The sequence below is a fragment of the Eschrichtius robustus genome, chromosome 19 (genome assembly GCF_028021215.1).
Source record: "Eschrichtius robustus isolate mEscRob2 chromosome 19, mEscRob2.pri, whole genome shotgun sequence".
In the NCBI taxonomy this organism is placed as follows: Eukaryota; Metazoa; Chordata; class Mammalia; order Artiodactyla; family Eschrichtiidae; genus Eschrichtius; species Eschrichtius robustus.
Genome location: NC_090842.1, coordinates 53052130 through 53071850, shown reverse-complemented (window position 1 = coordinate 53071850; position 19721 = coordinate 53052130). Strand labels below are relative to the sequence as shown.

The following is a 19721-nucleotide window of genomic DNA, read 5'->3' as shown; positions in this document are numbered from 1 at the left end:
TAAATGAATAGTCTGTATGTTATTCAAAGGGGCTTTCCTGTGTCTATTTATGTTTTAGGAAATTGCTTGGGGGCTTGTAGCTGATGAGCAACACATTTAATTTTTATCATTGAAAGTCATGGGAGGGACCCCCTGGCAGCCCAGTGGTAAAGACTCTGCGCTTCCAGTGCAGGGGGCGTGGGTTCAATCCCTGGTCAGGGAACTAAGGTCCCACATGACCCACACAGCGCGGCCAAAAAAAAAAGAAAAGAAAGAGAAAAGAAAGTCATGGGAAACAGGCACCTGGTGGGTGTTTTCCTGCAGAGCATCTGGTGTCCAGCAACACCTGGACAAGACACCAAAGAAACTCCTTAACTTCCCGTAGTTTAGGGGGGCAGTAGTGCCCCCTGGTGGCCATTGGTGTCGCAGCAAGATCTGCAGATGCTCTAGGGAACAGAGTGGGTCCCAGGGGAAACTGAGAACAACCTCCAGCCCAGATGAAAAGATGGGGGTCTCAGGTTGTGCTCATAGGGCCTGGTGCTCCTGCCTCCTCCCTACAGGGCTTTGCTTCCCATGTTTTTTGTTTTTTGGGTTTTTTTTAAATAAATTTATTTATTTTTATTTTTGGCTGTGTTGGGTCTTCGTTGCTGCATGCGGGCTTTCTCTAGTTGCAGCGAGCGGGGGCTACTCTTCGTTGCGGTGCGTGGGCTTCCCATTGCAGTGGCTTCTCTTGCTGCGGAGCACAGGCTCTAGGTGTACAGGCTTCAGTAGTTGCGGCTCGCAGGCTCTAGAGCACAGGCTCAGTAGTTGTGGCACACGGGCTTAGTTGCTCCGCGGCATGTGGGATCTTCCCGGACCAGGGATCGAACCCGTGTCCCCTGCATTGGCAGGCGGATTCTTAACCACTGCGCCACCAGGGAGGCCCTGCTTCCCATGTTGATCCACAGTGGATGTCTTTTTTTCACTGGGCATCTACAACCATTTTTTCTGGAAAGAGCAACCCATTTTCCTTTGGAGAACCCCTCACACTCAAGTCATGTAGCTCCTGAGGGTCAAACCTCCTCCCCACCCCATGCACAGGTGCACAGTGATTTGATAAGGGATGAGCATGTGACCCAAATCCGTCCAGGGAGAGCCAGGCCTGGGACGTTTTTGCTGTAGCTGATGGGAAAGAAGCATTCTTTTTCCACTGTGGCTGTTAAGTCATCAATGGCATATAAGAGTTTCGGTGGGTTGGGGGGACATCTCTGTCTCTGATTGTAGGAGAGCCTGCTTGGAAATGAACCTGACACAGAAAAGCAGATGTGAGAGAGGAAGTGAGGCACAGTCCTGATGAAAAATATTCGAGCAGCTGGATCCAGCAGTACCTGAAGCCAGACGCTCCAGAGCATTTCCAGTTAGGTGAACCAATTAAGATGTTTTCTCTTAAGCCAGCGGGAACTGGAGGATCATACTCCCTTCCTGATGTCTGCCAGGCCCAATTGCTCTCTTCCATCCCCCCAAAATGTCCTCATTTGCTGCTTACATTTGCAAACTCAGAGACCACATTAATCAAAACCATCTTTATTATTTAAAGAGCATCCTGTCATCAGGGGCACTAGATGGGACTCCCCAGACGACAGAACAATATTTACATGGGGGTCAGAAGGGTGAGGCTCGGGTGGTCCCAGGGCTGAGTGGGCCCGCCACTGTGGAGGACCTTGGAGGGAGGGTATCCTTGGACCTGTGGGCTGGGCCCAAGAAGAAAAATGTTCCATCCCAGGGTGAACCCCATCATGTGGGGCTGGAGCCACCTAGATCAGCTTGGGCCCTGCAGGCGTGCACAGCGAGAAGCCACAGGTCAGAGCTGGGTCACCATGCCGCTGGCTTCGGAGTGAGTCTGGGGAAAGACAACTAGGGGCTTCCAAGGTCTGAGAGGCTTCCCCCAAAGTCCCACAGCTGAACTCCCCTCCCCAGGAGGCCTTTGAAGGCTATCCGCTCCCTAGGGCACCCTCTTCTAAGCCTGAGCGTTGGTTTCTGGAAAACCCTGGCTCCCTTTCCCCCTCAGAGTCCCAAACCCTCCCACCCTCTGGCTCCCATCTGGGCCCAAATTTCACCTTTATGGCCTGGAAGATCCACTCCCGGAAGTCACTGACTTTGGTGTAGACGCCTGGCTTCTGGGCCAGGGCGCAGCCGGTGCCCCAGCTCACGATGCCACACAGCCGCCAACGTGGCGTCCGAGAGATGCTGTCCTCACACACGAAGGGGCCACCGCTGTCGCCCTGGTAGGGGACGGAAGGCCTGGCTGGAAGCCAAGATGGCTGGCCGAGGGGCCCTCCTCGGATGATCGTGGGCTGTGGTCACAGAGCGCTCTGGCCCTGAGGTAGCGAGCCTGACCACCCACTGCCATGTGTCTCCACCCCCGGAGAGGCGGGGGCCCGAGCTGCCCCTCATCGTCCCTCACCTGGCAGGCATCAATGCCACCCTCAGGATAGCCGGCACAGAACATCTTGGGTTTGATCTGGTTCCCGTAGAAGTCGGGGCCGTTGCAGACATCACTGCTGATTATGGGGACTCGGGCCTCCTGGAGTACCCCCGCCTGTTGGCCTGGGGGTGTGCAGGCAAGGCTGGCCGAAGCTGGGGAGTGTGCACACCCCGCTTCCTTCCTGGTGCCCACCCGGGCTCCTTAGTGTCCCTACACCCCTGGGCCATGAGGCCTTCAAGCAGGCCAACGGCCCCTCCCCAGCCCGGATCAGAGTCTCCCTTAACAGTGACTTCACAGGCAGAGGACGGAACTCACCGTAGTACTGTGTGTTGCCCCAGCCAGTCACGGTGCAGATCTTGCCGTCCACTAGGGCCTGCCCAGCAGCCGGGAGGCACACGGGCTGGATGTACTCTGTGAGACAGACCACGCTGGTCCCACCCCTGCCGGCCTGCCCCGCCTGGTACAGACCTCAGTCCAGCTGCCCCCGGTGCCCCCGGCCCACCCTTCCCTCTGTTCTTTTACAACAACAACAGCAGAAGTTGCCTTCTACTGAGAGCTCACTATGTACTAGGCACCTTCCTGGGTGAGTTCCTTTAATATCCCATCAGCCCAGGGAGGTAGGAGCTATTAGTACCCCCATTTAAAGAGGGGGAAATAAGGCCATGTCATTTGTCCAAAGCCTCAGAATGAGTCAATGAGTCGATAGCAGAGCCAGAATTTGAACCCAGCTTGGCCCAATTTCCAAGCCTGTGTTCTTAACCATGGCCCATGGGGCTGCCCCTGCCTAGAGGGTATCTCTGTGAGAAATTTTACAAGGTACTCTCTTGAGATGCTGGACTTCCACCTGTCAAAAAAATCATCATAATAAACACACCAGTCCACTCTGCCCACAGTAAGAATGGCATCCCTGACACATGACTCCCTTGTGCAGTGCACAACCCACACCAGTGGTCCTGGCAGCCCTACCTGCTGCCTGCTGGTGACTTCACCTCCCTGAGCTCAGAGCTCTCAGGTGCAAAATGGAAAGAATAATCATTTCCCCCCAGAGGTGTATAGTGAGAAATCGGTGATGCTTTGAATAGCATGCCTGGCTAATAGGAGATGCTCACGTAACTAGTAATAGTAAAAAACAACGACAAGAGCAATGATTGTTAATATTAACTGAGTGCTGGCATTGCTATAGGCTCTTGACTCAGATTAACCCTTTTCATCATTTCAATAACCCTCGGAAGTCATTTAACAGATGAGGGAAACTGAGGCATGAAGAGGTGAAGCCACGCACCCAGGATCACAGAGCTGGCAAGTACCTGACCCCAAAGCCCATGCTGTTACCCCTCAGCCATGTGTCTCAAACCCAGGCCCCTCCCACCCCATCCACCTGTGCCCCATGGATACCTCCCCACTTCAATCTTTTTAACCCTCTCACTCCATTCACTAAAGAGAAGGGTTTATTTTGTTTTAAAGAGAAACATGTATCATTCAATACTCTGTAATGACCTATATGGGAATAGAATCTAAAAACGAGTGGATATATGTGTGGGTATAACTGACTCACTTTGCTGTACAGCAGAAAGTAACACAACATTGTAAAGCAACTATACTCCAGTAAAAAAATTAATTTAGGAAAAAGAAAAGAAAATCATGTATTGCTCCCTTAAATGGAAAACCAGCATCATGGATCATTCAAAAGAAAAATAACCATAAAAATAAGAAAAATGCAAACCAAATAGTATTGACTTCCCTGGCAGCACAGCCAGGGGCTTACAGGCACTGATTCCAGCGCCAGGCAGCCTGGGCTCAAACCTTTGCCATTTGCCAGTTGTGGGAGTTGGGGGGCATTATGTACCTTCTCTGTGTTGGGACCTTTCCCCTTGTCAAAAAACAGGATCGTAAGAGAACCCACTCTCCCCGGGCTGTTGGGACAATGAAATGAGTGCATGCTTGGGACATGCTGAGGGCAGTGGCTGCACACAGGAGGAGCGTGCAGGTGTGGAAGTTCATCCTATCATCATTATTGTTGTATTCTTTCGTTATTATTATTATCATCATACTGTTGCCTGCTGAAGGCTCATCATCATCGCTATTTTCACTTCGTTATCATCACCATTACTGTTTTTTTTATTTTTATCATTATTATTACTATTCCTACTACAGAGTGGCCTTCCGAAAGCTGTAAGCCCACGGCCTGCTCTTAATCCAAAAGGCAGGTGTAGATGAGGTATTAAAGACACATTGGCACCCAAGTGAATCTTTCTCATTGAGAGCATGGAAATGCTCCAGAGAACTATAACACGGATAACGCCTGACTTTCTGATTTATTCATATACTTAAAATTTTTTCATTTCATTTTTTCTGGGGGTGGAGAGTAACGGCTTTTCTGAGATATAATTCACATACCACACAATTCACCCACTTAAAGTGCACAAGTCAACGTTTTTTAGAGAGGTTTTAGATATAGGTACTAGCCTGCCTGGCAACAGGAAGGTGCAACCACCATCACAGTTGATTTTAGGACATTTTCATCACCCCTTTTACCTATGACCTCCCGACATCCCCATGCCCCCACCCCCCCTTGGGAACCACTAATCTACTTTCTATCTCTACAGGTTTGCCTGTTCTGGATATTTCATGTAAATGGGATCATACAGTATGTGGCTCTTTGGGCCTGACTTCTTTCTTAGCACAATGTTGTCCAGGGTCATCCATTGTGTACCATGAATCAGGACTTCACTCCTTTTTATGGCCTAGTATCATCCCATTGTGTGGATCTAGCGCGTTTGGTTTATCCATGTGTCAGATGGTAGACGTCTGGGTTGTTTCCATCTTTTGGAATAATGCTGGTCTGAACACTCGTGCACCAGTTTTGGTGTAGCTACGTGTTTTCATTTCTTTTGGGTACGTACCTAAGAGTGGAATTGCTGGGCCGAATGGTGTTGAACTGCCTGAGGAATCGCCACATGGTTTTCCAAAGTGGCTGTACCAACTGTCCCCGTCTAATGAATGCCCAGTGTGTGCCCCTCAAGATCATTTCCCTCATCACCATGGATTCCTATGCCCCAGCCCCTTCCTCTGTCCTCCTGGCCCCTGGCGTCCCCAGGCCAAGGAGCAGCCCCAGACTTACCTGTGAGGGGCAGGGAGCTGGAGAGGTGGACCAGGGCAATGTCATTACTGTTCTCCTCGCTGTTGGGGTCTCGAAAGGGGAGATAGCCCCCGTGGTAGATTACTGCCTGCACCCCCAGCTGCACGCCATGGGGTGAGGTCTGGGCCACGGCACCGGCAAACACTCGCCATCGGGACAGGACCCGGTTCCGCCTACCAGGGATAGGAGGGGAGGGTGGCAGCCTGCTTGGGCACAGCCTCCCCGGCCCTGCCGCTCCCCAGCTGCCCCCCTCAGCGCCGTGGGAGACACTCACTCAGGGAAGCAGTGGGCGGCTGTCAGTACCCAGTCTCTGGAGAGCAGGGACCCCCCACAGAGGTGTGCTCCATCGTAGCGAAGACTGACTTGCCATGGCCACCTGCCCAAGCTGGTGTCCTGGCCGCCCACGATGCGATCGACGGGCAGCTTCCTATGGCCACAGTCTGTGGGAGAGGGGGCAGTCAGGGGCGGTGGGAGGTCTGGATCCCCTGCCTTAGGGGGTCTGAGAGGTCATGCCCCACTCTGGGAAGAGTGAGTGGACACGATCCTAACCTGAGGGGTCTGAGGGACATGGCTCCACCCTGGGCGGGGGGTGCACTCTGAGGAGACACAGCCCCATCCTTGGGGACCCAGGGGGACATGGCTCCACCCGGCGGGGAGGGAGCTATGAGGAGACACAGACCCGTCCTTGGGGACCTAGAGGGACATGGCTCCACCAGGAAGGGAGGGAGATCTGAGAAGACACAGCCCCATCCTTGCGGGATCTAAGAGGATAAGGCCTGCCTGGGGGTATCTGACGGGACGTGGCCCTGCCCTCGGGGGGGGGGGTCTCAGAAGAGGACTCTGAGTTTCAGGGTCTCACCTTGGCAGATGGTAGCCAGGAAACGACCCCTGGGACAGTCGCTGTGGGAGAGACAGGGATGGGGACACAGAGGGAGACAAAAAGAGAGGCCAATTAAGACGCAAGAAAGGCACAGTGGGGAGAACGGGTGTGCGTGCCCGGGGGCAGGGTGCGCCCTGCCTGCCCGCCGCCCTCCTCACCACACGGAGAGGACCTCGAGCAGCCTCCGGGCGTGCGGCAGCCTCCCCTCGTCCACGCAGAAGAAGCCCGACGTGCCGTTGGCGCCCGCCGTCCGCACATCCAGCTCCGAGTGGGCCAGCGCCCTGGGCGGGGCAGGGGTCAGGCCTGCGGCCCCGCCCCCCCAGCCCCCCACCCCCAGGGGCACCCCGGTACCTGAGGAAGCCCATCTCCTCGCAGCTGAGCCCCGCCACCCTGGCGTTGGAGCGCGAGGAGCACAGCAGGCGCCACGTGCCCTCCGTCTGGTCAAACACCGTGAGCCGAGCGTCGGCCGGGCCGACCTGCACTGCAGGGCGACAGGACCGCCGCCTGGGTCGCCTTCCTGCCCGAGCCCTCCCGGCCTCTCCTCCGACCCCGTGGGTCTAGTCCTGAGTCCTGGCGGGCCCGATGGCAGCACCCCGGGCCCCCCACATTTGTGACTGCGTCTGGAAGGGCCCATGACTCAAGCTGAACCAAAGATCGGGGTCTCTGGGACTCTGGCTGCCCCGCCAGGGGGAACCAGGGGGCTTCCTCCTACCCCTGGGATTCCTAAGCTGGTTGCCCATGAGCTGGAAATCTGGAACTCTGCCAGGAGATTTGGGAAGAGGGAAACTGTTTTAACCAAGCTCCCAGGAGAATGGCATGTGAGGCTGGGTCTGCTTGGGCCCGTCTTTGTCCCCAGAAGGGGAAAAATGAGCCAATGTGGAGGAAAGTCAACAGATTTCTGATAACATTTTTAAAGCCCCTTGATGGAGTCAGGCTTGAAGAACCCCCAGAACTGTTGCTTAAGTGAGTCAATCATTTCCCTTTTTGTTTAGCCAGTTTCTTAGATTTTCCTTTTGTCTTTTGCAGCCTGAAGACCCTTGACTAATACATCACAGTGCCAAAATATTTAAATAGATTTTCTATAATCTTAAAAAAAAGAGAGAGAGAATAGCTATCTTTTTCTGTAGGACTTGTCAGAGCCTTGAATACACACTAAATTGCATGATAATTCTCCAAGCAGAGGATGCAGTATTCATTCATTCATTCAGCAAGTGTTAACTAGACACACTCCATGCCCAGTCCTGTGTGGGGTGATGCCAGAGGACGTAAAGATGACCAAGACAGCCCTGGGCTGTGACCTCACCAACCAAAGTCCACCAATGGGGGAGACAGACAGCAGTAAAAAAATCACCCAACCAAACACAGCATCACAAACTTTGAGAAGAGGTAGGGCGGAGATACACAAAAAGGCTGGAGAGAACTTACGGGGGATTCCTCCTGCCTGGGGCTTACTGTGTCCCCTCAGCCCCTCACAGGCTGCTCCTCACATGGTCAGAGGACCCTTGTCCACACCTAAGCCAGGTCACAGCCCTTAGCCGTGTTTATTTACATTTAGCAAACACTCAGTATGTGCCAGGCTCTATTTTGGGCAATGAACAAATCAGACAAAACCCCCAGCTCTGAGGAGCTCAAAGGCCAATAGGTGAGATGCATAACAAACAGGACAGAGAGGTCAAATAGATGGTGTGTCACAAAAGAAGGCGCCAGGGAGATAAATCAAGCTTGACAGAGGCAGGGGAATGCCGGCATTGGGGGGAGGGGAGGTTGCACTTTCCAACAGGTGGGCAGGGAAAGCTGCACTGAGAAGGTGGTATGCAAACAAACATCTGAAGGAGGTAAGAAGACAGGTGAGGGAACAGAGAACCAGGCCAAAGGAACTGCCAAGTGCAAAGATCCCAAGGTGGTGGCGGGTGGGTGGGAGACACAGGGGATGTTTAAGGCACAGCAAGGAGGCTGGAGCAGAGTGAGCTAGGGGAGGGGAGATGGGAGACAAGACTAGATTGACACTAGGACTTTGGCTTTTACCAGGAGTGAGATGCAGCCGGAGGAGGGCTCTGAGCCAGGAGGGCCCTGATCTGACTCAGGGGTTCACAGGCTCCCTCTGGCTGTGTGTGGGGAGCAGACTGTAGGGGCAGATGGGAGCAGGGAGACCACGGAGGAGGCTGTGTGATGGTCCAGGAGGGAGAGGATGGAGCCTGGGCCAGGGTCAGGGCAGCGGGGGGGAACAGAGTTTAGATTTAGGATAGATTCTGTGGGTGGAGCCCACAGGGTCTGCTGAGATTGGATGTGGGCGTGAGGGGAAGAGGGTCTGAGGGCAATTCCAGGGTGTTTGGCCTGAGCCGCTAGAAGGATGGAGCTGCCACTGACTGAGATGGGGAAGGTGGGGAGGAGTAAGCTTGGGGAAAGATCGGCTGTGAACCCCTTTTCTCCTGAGCCTCCTGCGTGGCTGGTGTTCTGAGAGCACATTCTGGGAACGTGAATCTGGTGCAAACTCAATTTTGCATCCTCGTAGGAAGAACTTGCTGAGGCCACACCCAAGCTGAGCAGTTTTCCCACAGCCCCACACATCTGGACGAGGGGAGGCAGGACTTCCAGGGAGAACCCTGTCCTGCTGAGGACAGAGAAAGGCAGACAGAGGATGTGCACTCAGGCCTGAGTGACTCCAAACCCCAAGCTTTTAACGTTGCCCTAGACAGCCTCTCAAGTGACTTCCCTCCTGAGGGTTAAAAAATAATGGCACAGTAATGATAACACTGGCTATGTTTCCTGGGGCTGTCAGTGGGCTGACCCCATGCTATGTGTCATATCTGGGGGGTTCTTTGAATCCCACCGCCATCCTGGAAGGTAGAGACCATTTCTATGCCCATCTTGCAGATGGGGAAACTGAACCTTGGAGAGGCTATACTTGCCCGGGGGAATATAGCTAAGAACCTGCAAAGCCAGGATTTGAACCCAGGCCTGCCTACCTGCATACTCCCTGCTCCTTCTGTGGCTCTCACATGGACCCTTACCTGACCCCACCCTAAATATACTCACCCACAGCCTGGCCTAGGAGCTTCCTGGCTGGCTTGCCTTAGTCATGGCCTCCAGGTGGGGGCCCAGGGATGCCTGGTACCTCTGCTTGGTGGTGCCCGCCACCCGCTGAGTTCCCAGACCAACACTTGCGGTCTGAAACACCAACTGCGGGTGGCAGTGAATTCTTATTTTTAAATGACTTCTCAGTGCTCCAGGAATGTGATTTCCAGAAAGTGTGAGGTTTTAGGAAAAAATTATCACTTTATGGATGGATTTGGAGGGAGGGGGGAGGGAGGGAGGAGGGAATATCAAATGCCCCCTCCAAGTAGTTTTAAAACTATATTCTGTGCCACTGTTTCTCACTTTTAAACTCTTTATTCTTATTTGTATTATTTTAAGCAATGCAAAAAGTATGTTCTAGGTCACCTGGTTTGCTCCCCAAATTGTCTGATATATTTAGAGGTGTGAAAATCCCAGAAAAGTGAGGTGGGGATATCATTTCTGGGTTGTTTTTGTCTGTTCATTTTGTAATTTCCCAACGTTTCTGAAAAACTCGAGTATAATGGAAGGGCACGGTGCTGGTGTTGGCCAGAGCCAGGTCTGAATCGTGGCCTAATTACTTTCCAGCTGGAGGCCCAGGACAACTTGGTTCATGTAGGCGATCTGTCCTCATGCTTATTCATTAAGCAAAGGTTTCCTGAGCACCTACTATGTGCCGGACACTGTCTGGGGCAGTAAACAAAATGCCCCTGCCCTCCTGAAATTCACCAGGAGTAAATCACGAACTGCGAGTGTGAGGAGGGTTTTACCAGGGGCAGCAGGATGGCTGTGGGGAGCGGCGGGGGGCGGGGGTGGTGGTGGGGGGAGGCGGTGTGGAGCCTGGGGGCAGAAAGGCCCTGCTCAGGAAAGTTACAGCCTGAAGCATGAGACACAAAAGCCCATGTTAACCAAGTTGGCTGAGAGTCAAGTGTTGCACGGATCATTACCTCCTCTAATTCTCACTCCCAGTTTCCAGATGAGGACTCTGAGAACCAGAGAGGGCAGGACAGGTGTGAGCCTCAGCTCAGCAGTGATGGTGCAGGACCCTGAAACCTGCCTCGGGGTGTGAGCGGGAAAGAAGGTGGTGCAGGGAGGGTCCTTCGAGGGCGTGAGAGCTGCCCATGCGCTGGAGCCTGAAGGGCACCGGAAGCAAGCATGAGGTGCGGATGGAGAGGGGCCCACACCCTAGGAGGCTTGGAGCCTGGCTCCTTCCAGCCCAGCGGCAGTAGTGAACTTCCAGCAAGCACATGACCCCTCTGCCCTGCCATTTATTCAATGTGCGGACTTGGACAAGTCAGTTCACGTCACTGGGCCTCAGTTTCCCCATCTGCAAAATGGGGATGATGATAATGGCCCCGACTTCACAGGGCTCTTGTGCAAAGGCTGCAGCCAGGGCCTGGCATGTGTTAGCCGTCACTATGGCAACCCACTTGGCTGTTTCTTGAGAAACAATAGAGTACAGTAGTTCTACACAAGAGCTGGATCCAGGCTGCCTGGTTCCGATCCCAGTGACCTGAGGCAAGTCACTTGGCCTTTCCAAGCCTCATTTCCCCGTATTAAAATGGGCTGTGGGGAGGATTTAATGAGTCAATACCTGCAAAGCCCTGAGGCCTGTGCCTGGCACGTGTAAATGCTCTCTAAGCGGCAACTGTGGTGGTTGACCTTGATGGTGGCTTTCCTTGTCTAGATGTTCATTTCTGCTCTTAATGTGAGCTGAGTCCTTTATGGAACTAGATGAGGCTTGTGGGAGTGAAAAATGCATCCCATCACCCAACTTCCCCATTCTTCCTGCTGCCCTGAGCCACAGAACGGCAGCTTGGAGTTGGCATTTGGGAAGATTCATTCATTCCACAATGAGTTTCTGCATCTATTTGTGTGGCCACTCCTTCCCACCTGCATGCAGATACATCTCTACCAGTCAAGTCAAAGAGCTATTCGTGGCCCCATCATTTACCAGCTGCATGTCCTCTCTGGTCCTCACTTTCCACATCTGTAAATGGGGATAATAACAGCAGCTACCTCCAAGGAGAGCTAGAAAAAGGTTGGCTGAATTCATACAGTACCTCTCAAACATGTTTTGACCACGTTCCGCAATAAGAAACACATTTTTACATTATGATGTAGCCTTGAACGTCTGTTTTCTGGGGTGAACTATGGCATTGCTCTAAGCCTCAGTTTCCCCATCTGTAATATGGAGAGAATAACGGTCCCACCCTCATAAAACCAAAAGAAAACATTAACAGAACTTCTTCTTACTGAGAGAGATGCACTCTGATTTTTTAAATCTATTTCATACTTTTTAAAGTGTGGTTTTCAGCTCACTAATTTCATGATGCACTAACGGATAACACATTTAGAGTCTGAAAAACACTGGGTTAGACAAGTGAAGTGTTTAGAGCAACAATACGAGTGGCATGAGCACTACCAGCATTCCTGCAGGCATTCACGCATTCATTCAAAAAAATCCTTTCATTGAGTTCCCACCAGGTACGGGTTTCCTCCAGGGCTCCCCAGAGGGTCTCAGCTCGCTCTACTCACCTGGATACAGCGGCTCCTGATCACTCCTGAGTAGAACGGTCACTGCAGAGAAGGCAGAGGTGAGGGCAGGTAGGCTGGGAACTGCAGGGGGCAGGGGAGGGTAGAGGCGCAGGGGTCCGTCCACTCTCACCAATGGCCCAGGACGCTGCCCCGATGCCTGTCAGGAGCAGCACGGTCCCCACAGTGAGAGCTGCCACCTTGGGTCCAGAGCAGCATGGCACAGTCCGGCCACCTGCAATAGACACCATGCTGGGGCCACTGCCAGGTCTGTCCTCATTGTGGCAGGATCTGAGCACGGGGCCAGCTCTGCCCTGCCCCCAGGCCAACTTAGCACGCCTGAGCCTGCCCTGCCCTGGGCCCAGTTTCCTGGGCTGAACAGTTGGCAGGGCCGTCTCTCCCCTGCGGCGAGGACAACCAGGTGTCCAGCCCCCCAAGGGTTCCAGCTGGGAAGAGCCGTGGCTGGGACAGCTGCCACCCTCCCTGCCTATATTCCTGGCACTTAAGGGATTTCTCCTGCCCAATGACGCTGCGCTTCTGTATTTCCTTCATCACGTTGTGCCGTCTTTTCTTGAACGTCTCACTTCTGCTAACTTTCCCAGAGGTTCTTGGAGCCTCTTGGGGGCTGTGACCCCTGACCTTTGCCCTCTTGGCAACTCTCTTCCCTGCTGTTTGGCATTTCCTCACTGCCTCACTTCTCTCTGCTATACCAGAACCTCTGCCCCTGGGAACCCCCCAAAACCAGACTTCTCCCAAAGGACCCAGCTCCAAGGTCAAATTTGCCCCTGGAGGTTGAGAACCTACATTTGGAAATTTGCCAGCCTCACTTAAAAATATTGGCCTTGGACTTCCCTGGCGGTCCAGTGGTTAAGACTCCGCACTTCCACTGCAGGGGGTACAGGTTCGATCCCTGGTCTGGGAACTAAGATCCTGCATGCCGCGTGGCGCGGCCAAAAAATATATATATATTGACCTTACCCATTCCTATGTGGGACCTTGGCCAGGTGGTGTCACCTCTTTGAGCCTCAGCTTCCTCATCTATTTAATGGGCATCCACCTAGCACACACCTCTAAGTATAATGTTTTAAAGTTCTTTTAAATAATAATAATATAATAATAAAAACCATACTCTTATCACGTTTTATGTGCCAAACACTGCTCTGAACGCATTAACTTATTCAGTCCTTATCTAAGTTATGATTCCAATTTTTCAGACAGGGAAAACTGAGGCTCAGAGAAGTGGAGTCACCTGCCCAAGGTGACTCAGCCAGGAAGAGGCAGTGCTGAGTCCTGAACCCTGGGCAGATTTGGCACTGGGGTCCAAGTGTATAACCACTAAGCCATGCCACCCCTCCCTGTGCTATAGTGGCTGGCATATAGCAAGTTCTCAATAAATGCTTTAATTTATTTATTTATTTTTCGTTTTTTATTGGTCAATAAATGCCTTTAAATCATTAGAGCTGTGTGGTCCTGGGCAACTCCCTTCACCTCTCTGGGCCTCAGTTTTCTCATCAGTAAAATGGGACTTTATTCATTCATTGTCCTATTGAGCATCCACTGTGTACCTGGCACCATTCTAGGCTCTGGAGACACATCCCAAAACAAGACAGATGAGATGCTGGTTCTCATGGAGCTCACATTCTCAATGAGTGTGTAAAGTGAGGGGCAAACCAAAACAAGTAAACAAGTAAATGAACTTGATAATTTCCAGATCGTGGCAAAGTCTATGAAGAAAATGATGTGGGTTGGGGGTGGCAGTGTTCCGTGGGGTGTCCAGGAAGGGCCTCCCCAAGAAGTGACTTTTGAGTGGAGACCTGAGGGGTGAGACCAGCCAAGCAAAGACCTCTCATGGAAGGGCACAGTGGGCAGAGGGCACAGCACAGGCAAAGTCCTTGAGGCAAGAATAAGCATGGTGGGTTAGAGGGCAAGAGAGGCCACTGATGTGGCCAGAATGGCATGAGCTTGGGGAAGGCAGTAGGGCCAAGGCTTGGGCCATCTGGGGAGGGCTGGCAGCCCCCGGAGAAGAGGGTTTTTATTCCCAGTGCAACAGGGGCCGTGGGGCTGAAAAGCCAACCCTTTTGCTAGGGATCGGGAGGACCAAAGGGAAAAGGCCGCTGAAAGGTTTTGCTGGGCCTGGCATGCACCCGACTGCCCTTGGCATCTGCAAGGCCCTCCCAGGGCTGCAGGACTTCCCAGCTTTGCCATCTGTGTCGTGGCAGTACGGCTGATGGGCACAGGGCCAGGCCAGCACCCGGAATGAAGCAGGGAGCGGTCCAGCACCTTCCTGGGATGGCTATTGTCTGAGTGTCTTAAGAATTTGAGAGCCCAGCCATTGCCGTCAAGGTGCTCCTCCCTCCAAAGAGGCCCCAGTGGACCAGGCCAGCCCAGCCCCGGCTGGCTGACCCCTTCCTATCTCCCTGAGGAGAGAGGTCCCCACCTCCACCCCCAACCATCTTCCTGGTTCCAGTGGGAGGTCTTGGCTCCCCTAGCCGTCAGGCTCGTCCCGGTTCCTTTGTGTTCAGATGTGCCTGCAGAGCTTTGGGCCACTCAGAGCCCAGCCCAGAGGTTTTGGCACGTCTGCTGGGGCAGGAAGCATTGCCACCCTGTGTCTCTTAAGGTGAGAGGCAAAACCTGCTTTCATGCCTTCTGGTTCAGGGGACTTCGGGCAACCCCCAAACAGGTGCCTCTGGTGAGACAGGAAGCATCCTCACTCTGGGTCCCTGGCGTGAGAGGCATTCTCACTGCGAATCTTCGCTGAGGCAGGACAGCGTCCTCACTGTGTGAGAGGCAGCAGCAGCCTTGCGTGATTCCTCAGGGGCGAAAGGGCTGGGTAAGCCAGGACCCCCGAGCTTCCCCCTGAGGCTCTGCTCTCTGTTCCTCCAAGGGCGCTAGGCTGCCCTTGTCTTCTCACAGGACAGTTCTTCTGTCCCCACCATTTGGCTGCAAAACCCTCCCAAGTGACATCTTTGGCTCCTTGTCTCTAAAACTCCGTTCAATCTACAGCTCCGTGTCTGTTTTCATTGTACACAACTCCAACTTCCTGAACGGAAGTCTCCCTCCGTCTCATTTCTGGGACACCGCCCGTGCCTGATTCTGATTCTCTCCCTACTTCTCCATCTCCTCCACACACTCCCTGAAATCTGGGGTCCCCAGGGCGGCCATGGCCTCCTCCCCCTCATGCCTCCCCACTCCCGTCTGTCTTACCCACCTCCACAGCCTGTGTCCCTTTTCTGTCCCCAGCCCTGGACTCTCCTTTGTCCTAGATCGGGGGTCCTGCAGTCTCTTAGATGCCTCCCACTTGAATCCCCAAGGTCCTTCACACCTCCCAGGTCCCATACTGGCCTCAATGTCTCCCCAGATCCCCAGGTCCCGTCTCAGAGGCCCTCATCCTCAGGACTGTCCCTCATCTGCAGGACGCCTCCCTCCCACCACAGCTACAGGCCTCCTGAGTGTCTCCTGCCCACTCTCTCCTTCCCTGCTCCCACCCCATCCAACCCCTGGGCTCAGTCTCTCCTTCTGGCCCAGCCTCCACATGGAACCCCAGGGGATCTTCCTAAACACCAAATCCAACCTGTCCCTACCCTCCATGACACCCCAATGCTCCCCAGGACAGAGTCTAAAGCCCTCAGTCCGTGGTGCCAGCCCCTCTAGGATGTAAGCATGGCTATTAGAGATTTGGGGGTTGAACATGCTTTCCTAAATTCCCACACAGCCATAGGGGTCCTTATCAGACAACTGATAAGAGGTTCCAAAAAGCAACCAAAACGGCAGGACTTATAAAACAAAGAATACCCACCAGCGCCATCTTGTGGAGAGACCCGGCACTGCCCAGTCATGGGCCAGCTTCTCACCAAAAAGAGTCCTAATGGATCTCAATCACCCTCCCAGCTCCATTTCCAACTTTACCGACAGAAATACCAAATTAGCTACGTGCCACTGCACACCCGGCAGATTGTCACCCCAGCTGTTAGCCTTGCTCTTCCCTCTGCCTGGCACACCTACCTACTCCCTCCTCATCCTGAGTGTCAACTCAGATATCACCTCCTCTGATCCTAAGTCTCCAGGGAGCACCGAGAACCTCGCCTTGGGTGCACTTCAACAGCAGGATGGGGCTTCCCTGGTGGTGCAGTGGTTAAGAATCCACCTGCCAATGCAGGGGACACAGGTTCCATCCCTGGTCCGGGAAGATCCCACGTGCCGCGGAGTAACTAAGCCCGTGCACCACAACTACTGAGCCTGAGCTCAAGAGCCCGCGAGCCACAACTACTGAGCCCGTGTGCCACAACTACTGAAGCCCGCACGCTTACAGACCATGCTCCACAACAAGAGAAGCCACCGCAACAAAGAGTAGCCCCCACTCGCTGCAACTAGAGAAAGCTCGCGCGCAGCAACAAAGACCCAACGCAGCCAAAAATAAATAAATAAATAGATAGCTAGATTTATTTATTTATTTTTTTAAAACCCAGCAGAATGGTAACACAAACATTAGCACAACTGCAGCCACACTGGTTCTCAGAAGCTACACCGACCTTAGCCCTGTCCTAACCCCATCCTGCAGTTTCCTAAAATCCTTGCAACTGTTAATGGGGAAGGTGTCATTATCACCATCCCCAATTTACAGATGAGGAAAGGAGGCCCAGAGAGGTGCAGCCACCTACCCGGGGTCACCCAGCAAGTAACCACAGCACCAGAACTTTTCAGCATTCGTGTCTAGGTTTGAAACGACAGCCGGACTCCCCTCAAAGGCCAGGCCCGAGCTGCCTGGGGATGCACTTAAGCCCACTGTGCCTCGGTTCTCTCTGTCCCCAGGCCAGTCTCTGGCCATCCTTCAGCGCATGCCCTGCTTTTCGTCCCTGGTTCATTCACCCATAGGCCCCAGGCCTGGTGAGATCCCTTCAGTGGGCTCCAGGAAGGAGTGGTTCCAAAGGTGCAGGGCTCTGCTGCCCACCTGCTCAGCAAGGGCACAGCACCTTCTCCCGAGCCACTGGGAGCCTGGATTTACTCTGGGCCACAGCTGAATGATTTGGGCTCTGATTCGCTAGCTGTGCTGAGACCGAAAGAGGCCAGTGATCTACACCCATCATTTCAGCCAACACATTCAGTGCTTCCTGCCTATCACGGCATGTAAATCCTCACACCATCCTCTGAGGTGGGCACTAGTACTGTCTCCATTTTACAGAGGAAGAAACGAGGCCCAGAGAGGGTAAGTCGCCTGCCCAGGGCCTCACAGCTAGAAAGTGATACTGCCTGGGACCAAACCCAGCTAGCCTGGTTCCGGGAAGAAGAGAGGGAGTCAGCCCCAGCTGGGGAGCGTGGAAAGGAAAGGCCACCCCTAACTGGGCCCTTCCAGCTGGCTCCCGAGTGTGGACGAGGGTAAGAAGGAGCCAGGGTGTCTGGAGCCCCTGCCAGGGGCTTCCATGAGCCCTCGAGTGCCCGCCACTCCGAGGATGTGGTTTCTCCCCACCATCCCTGGAGCACTTTCTCTGTTGTCTCTCCCCTTTCCATCCATCCGGACCGAGTCCAAAGTCCTCCCTCTGCTGTTTTGCCCACAGTGTGAGGAGGTGGGAGGAATGTCTGGAATCGGTGGGGGTCTTGGGTCCCAGGACTCCAAGTCGGCCGACCTCTTCCACGACAGCTCTGGTGCGCCGCATTTGTCTTACACGCTGAGCCCCATGCTGGTGGTGCCTTGTGTGTGTTCTGTGCTCCCAACAACCTCACGTAGGTAGGTAGGTAGGTAGGTAGGTAGGTAGCATTAGAATCCATGCTTGACCCAGGGGGGAAATGAAGCCCAGAGAAACGACGACACTTTCACAAGATGGCACAGCAAAAAAGTGGCAGAAGCCAATTCGAATGCAAGCCTGTGTATTTGACTCCAGAGTCTGTGTCCTTAGCTGTGATAGCTAGTCTCCCCGCCTTGGCCCCAAGTAGAGGACAGGTCCAGGGGTAGCTGAGAGACCACTGGGGGATGAGGGGAAACTGAGGCAAGGGGCCAGGAAGGTCATATGGGGTGGCAGGGAGGCAGGTGGTGGCACAGCCCCACAGAAAATGTGGTTAATAGTTAATCAGGTGGAAGAGGCTTCAGAAGCGGGTGGGGATGGGCCCCAGGAGGGGTGCCAGAGAGAGGGGGCTCCAAGTGCGTGGAGGGTTGGGAAGAAAGCACAGAAGGAAGGGCGCCAGGCAGAGCCAAAGTTGGGGCTCAGGGAAAGGGGGACTCACCCTCCTTCTCCGCCATGTCACGGCCTCTAGTTAATGATTCCCCGGCTGACCTCCTGGGCCGGGGCGGGACCTGTGGGGAGATGAACGGGGGGAGGCAGGGCCTGGGGGAGCCCAGGCCAGCCCCTGTGTCCCCAGTCCCAGGCGCCCATCCAGGGAGGCTGAGGGTCTGGGCCCCGGCCAGAGCACGCCGTGATCACGGACACAGACTGGGCTGGGTTCAAGGATGGGGTCAGTGTGTGACCAGCAGCCAGGGGGATGCCTGGATTTGTAGGCCTGGGGGACCCCATGCCTGGGCCTGGGTGAGGAGGAGACTAGGGGTCTGAACTCCTGGGTCTGAGGGAGGAGAGCTGGGGCCTCAACTCCTGGGTCCTGAGGAAAGAGGGGTTTGGGGGCCAGCTCTCCTTCGGAGGAGGGGCACAGGGGCCTGGACTCCTGGGTCTGAGGGAGGAGGAGACTGGGGCCGATCTTGGAGTCTGAAGAAGAGGGGGCTGGAACTCTGAGGTCCTCGGGGAGAAGCCTGACAGCCCACCCTCCGGGTCCCTGGGAGCCCTTCTACTGGGAGCGGAGCATTAGGGCGGGTGTGGGTGAGGGGGCCCACGTCCTGGGGACTGGAACTGAGGACCCTGGTCCTTACCCTGGGGTCCGGCAGGTGGGGGCGGAGCTGAGAGATGGTGCCGGTTTAGGGTCAGTCTCCAGGCCTGGGCAGGAGCATGGTGGGCCCTCAGCAGCGGCGGCCCCAGAGGCAGCGGCGGCGGTGGCGGGTGGCGCGGGGCCTGCTAGGCCTGGCTGCCTCACCTGAGGAGGAGGGGGCTGGGCAAGAGGCGGGGGAAGGGGCGGGGAGGGGCCGGGCAAAGGGATTGGCAGCGCTGGAGGCCACCTGGCTGGTGGGACGGGGTTTGCAGGGGCTGGACCAGGCCGGCCCAGCAACCTGCCTCCGGCCTGGAGGGGGCTCAGGTGTGCCAGTCTGAGGGGACGAGGAGCTGGGACTGGCTTGGCCTGAGGGCCGGGGTTCTGGGGAGACAGGGCAGGCTGGGGGGTGCTTACGAGGACCAAAGGAAGGAGCTACGAATTGGAGGGACACAGAGGGAGGGCACCCGCTGCCCCAAGCCCACCCTGCCCCGGCCTCTTCGCCTGCCTCCTGCCCAGCCCCCGCCCTGCCCCAGCTCAGGCCGAACCCCGCCCCTGTCTACCCCTGCCCCTTCCAGCACCCTCTGCCCAGCCCCAGGCCCACCACTGCCCCTGCCGTTTCCTGCACCTGTTGCCCAACTCCTGAACAAGGCGGTCCCAGTTCCAGGCCGGCCTCAGCCCAGCCCGTGCCCCAGACTCCTCCCGCACCCCAATTCCTGCTCCAGCCTCTGCCCCTTCCAGTGTCCCCAGCCCAGCCCCAGTCCCGACGCCTGCCCCGCACCTTGCTCTCCCTCCCCACCCCACCCCCGCCCTTGCTCTCCCCACCC

The 19721-nt window shown here is 54.9% G+C and overlaps 1 protein-coding gene across 3 annotated transcripts; it reads right to left on the bottom strand.

Annotated features, from left to right (window-relative positions):
• Window positions 1-1537: 1537 nt before the first annotated feature.
• On the bottom strand, window positions 1538-19038 carry HPN (hepsin). 3 transcript variants are annotated; one of them, XM_068528593.1, is made up of 13 exons: window positions 18902-19038; window positions 18268-18337; window positions 12185-12286; window positions 12055-12096; window positions 6814-6943; window positions 6621-6743; window positions 6442-6482; window positions 5857-6022; window positions 5565-5755; window positions 2759-2854; window positions 2423-2565; window positions 2076-2240; window positions 1538-1858 (listed from the first exon to the last, which is right to left on the bottom strand). In XM_068528593.1, the coding sequence occupies exons 2-13, from the start codon at window positions 18281-18283 to the stop codon at window positions 1820-1822; spliced, it is 1254 nt and encodes a 417-aa protein (XP_068384694.1). In that variant the 5' UTR covers window positions 18284-18337; window positions 18902-19038; the 3' UTR covers window positions 1538-1819. The 3 variants fall into 3 exon arrangements, with proteins under 3 accessions (XP_068384694.1, XP_068384695.1, XP_068384693.1); XM_068528594.1 differs by having other exon boundaries at window positions 1538-1789; XM_068528592.1 differs by having other exon boundaries at window positions 1538-2240.
• Window positions 19039-19721: the final 683 nt, after the last annotated feature.

What these genes read in the sequence shown, in the direction of transcription:
- HPN (XM_068528592.1), bottom strand. An exon ending in TCAGGAGCCGCTGTATCCAG is followed by an intron (nt 6,944 to 12,054) that starts GTGAGTAGAGCG and finishes GTCGCCCTGCAG; the next exon opens with TGCAGGTCGGCCCGGCCGAC. An exon ending in CCTGGCTACCATCTGCCAAG is followed by an intron (nt 6,023 to 6,441) that starts GTGAGACCCTGA and finishes CCTCTCCCACAG; the next exon opens with ACTGTGGCCATAGGAAGCTG.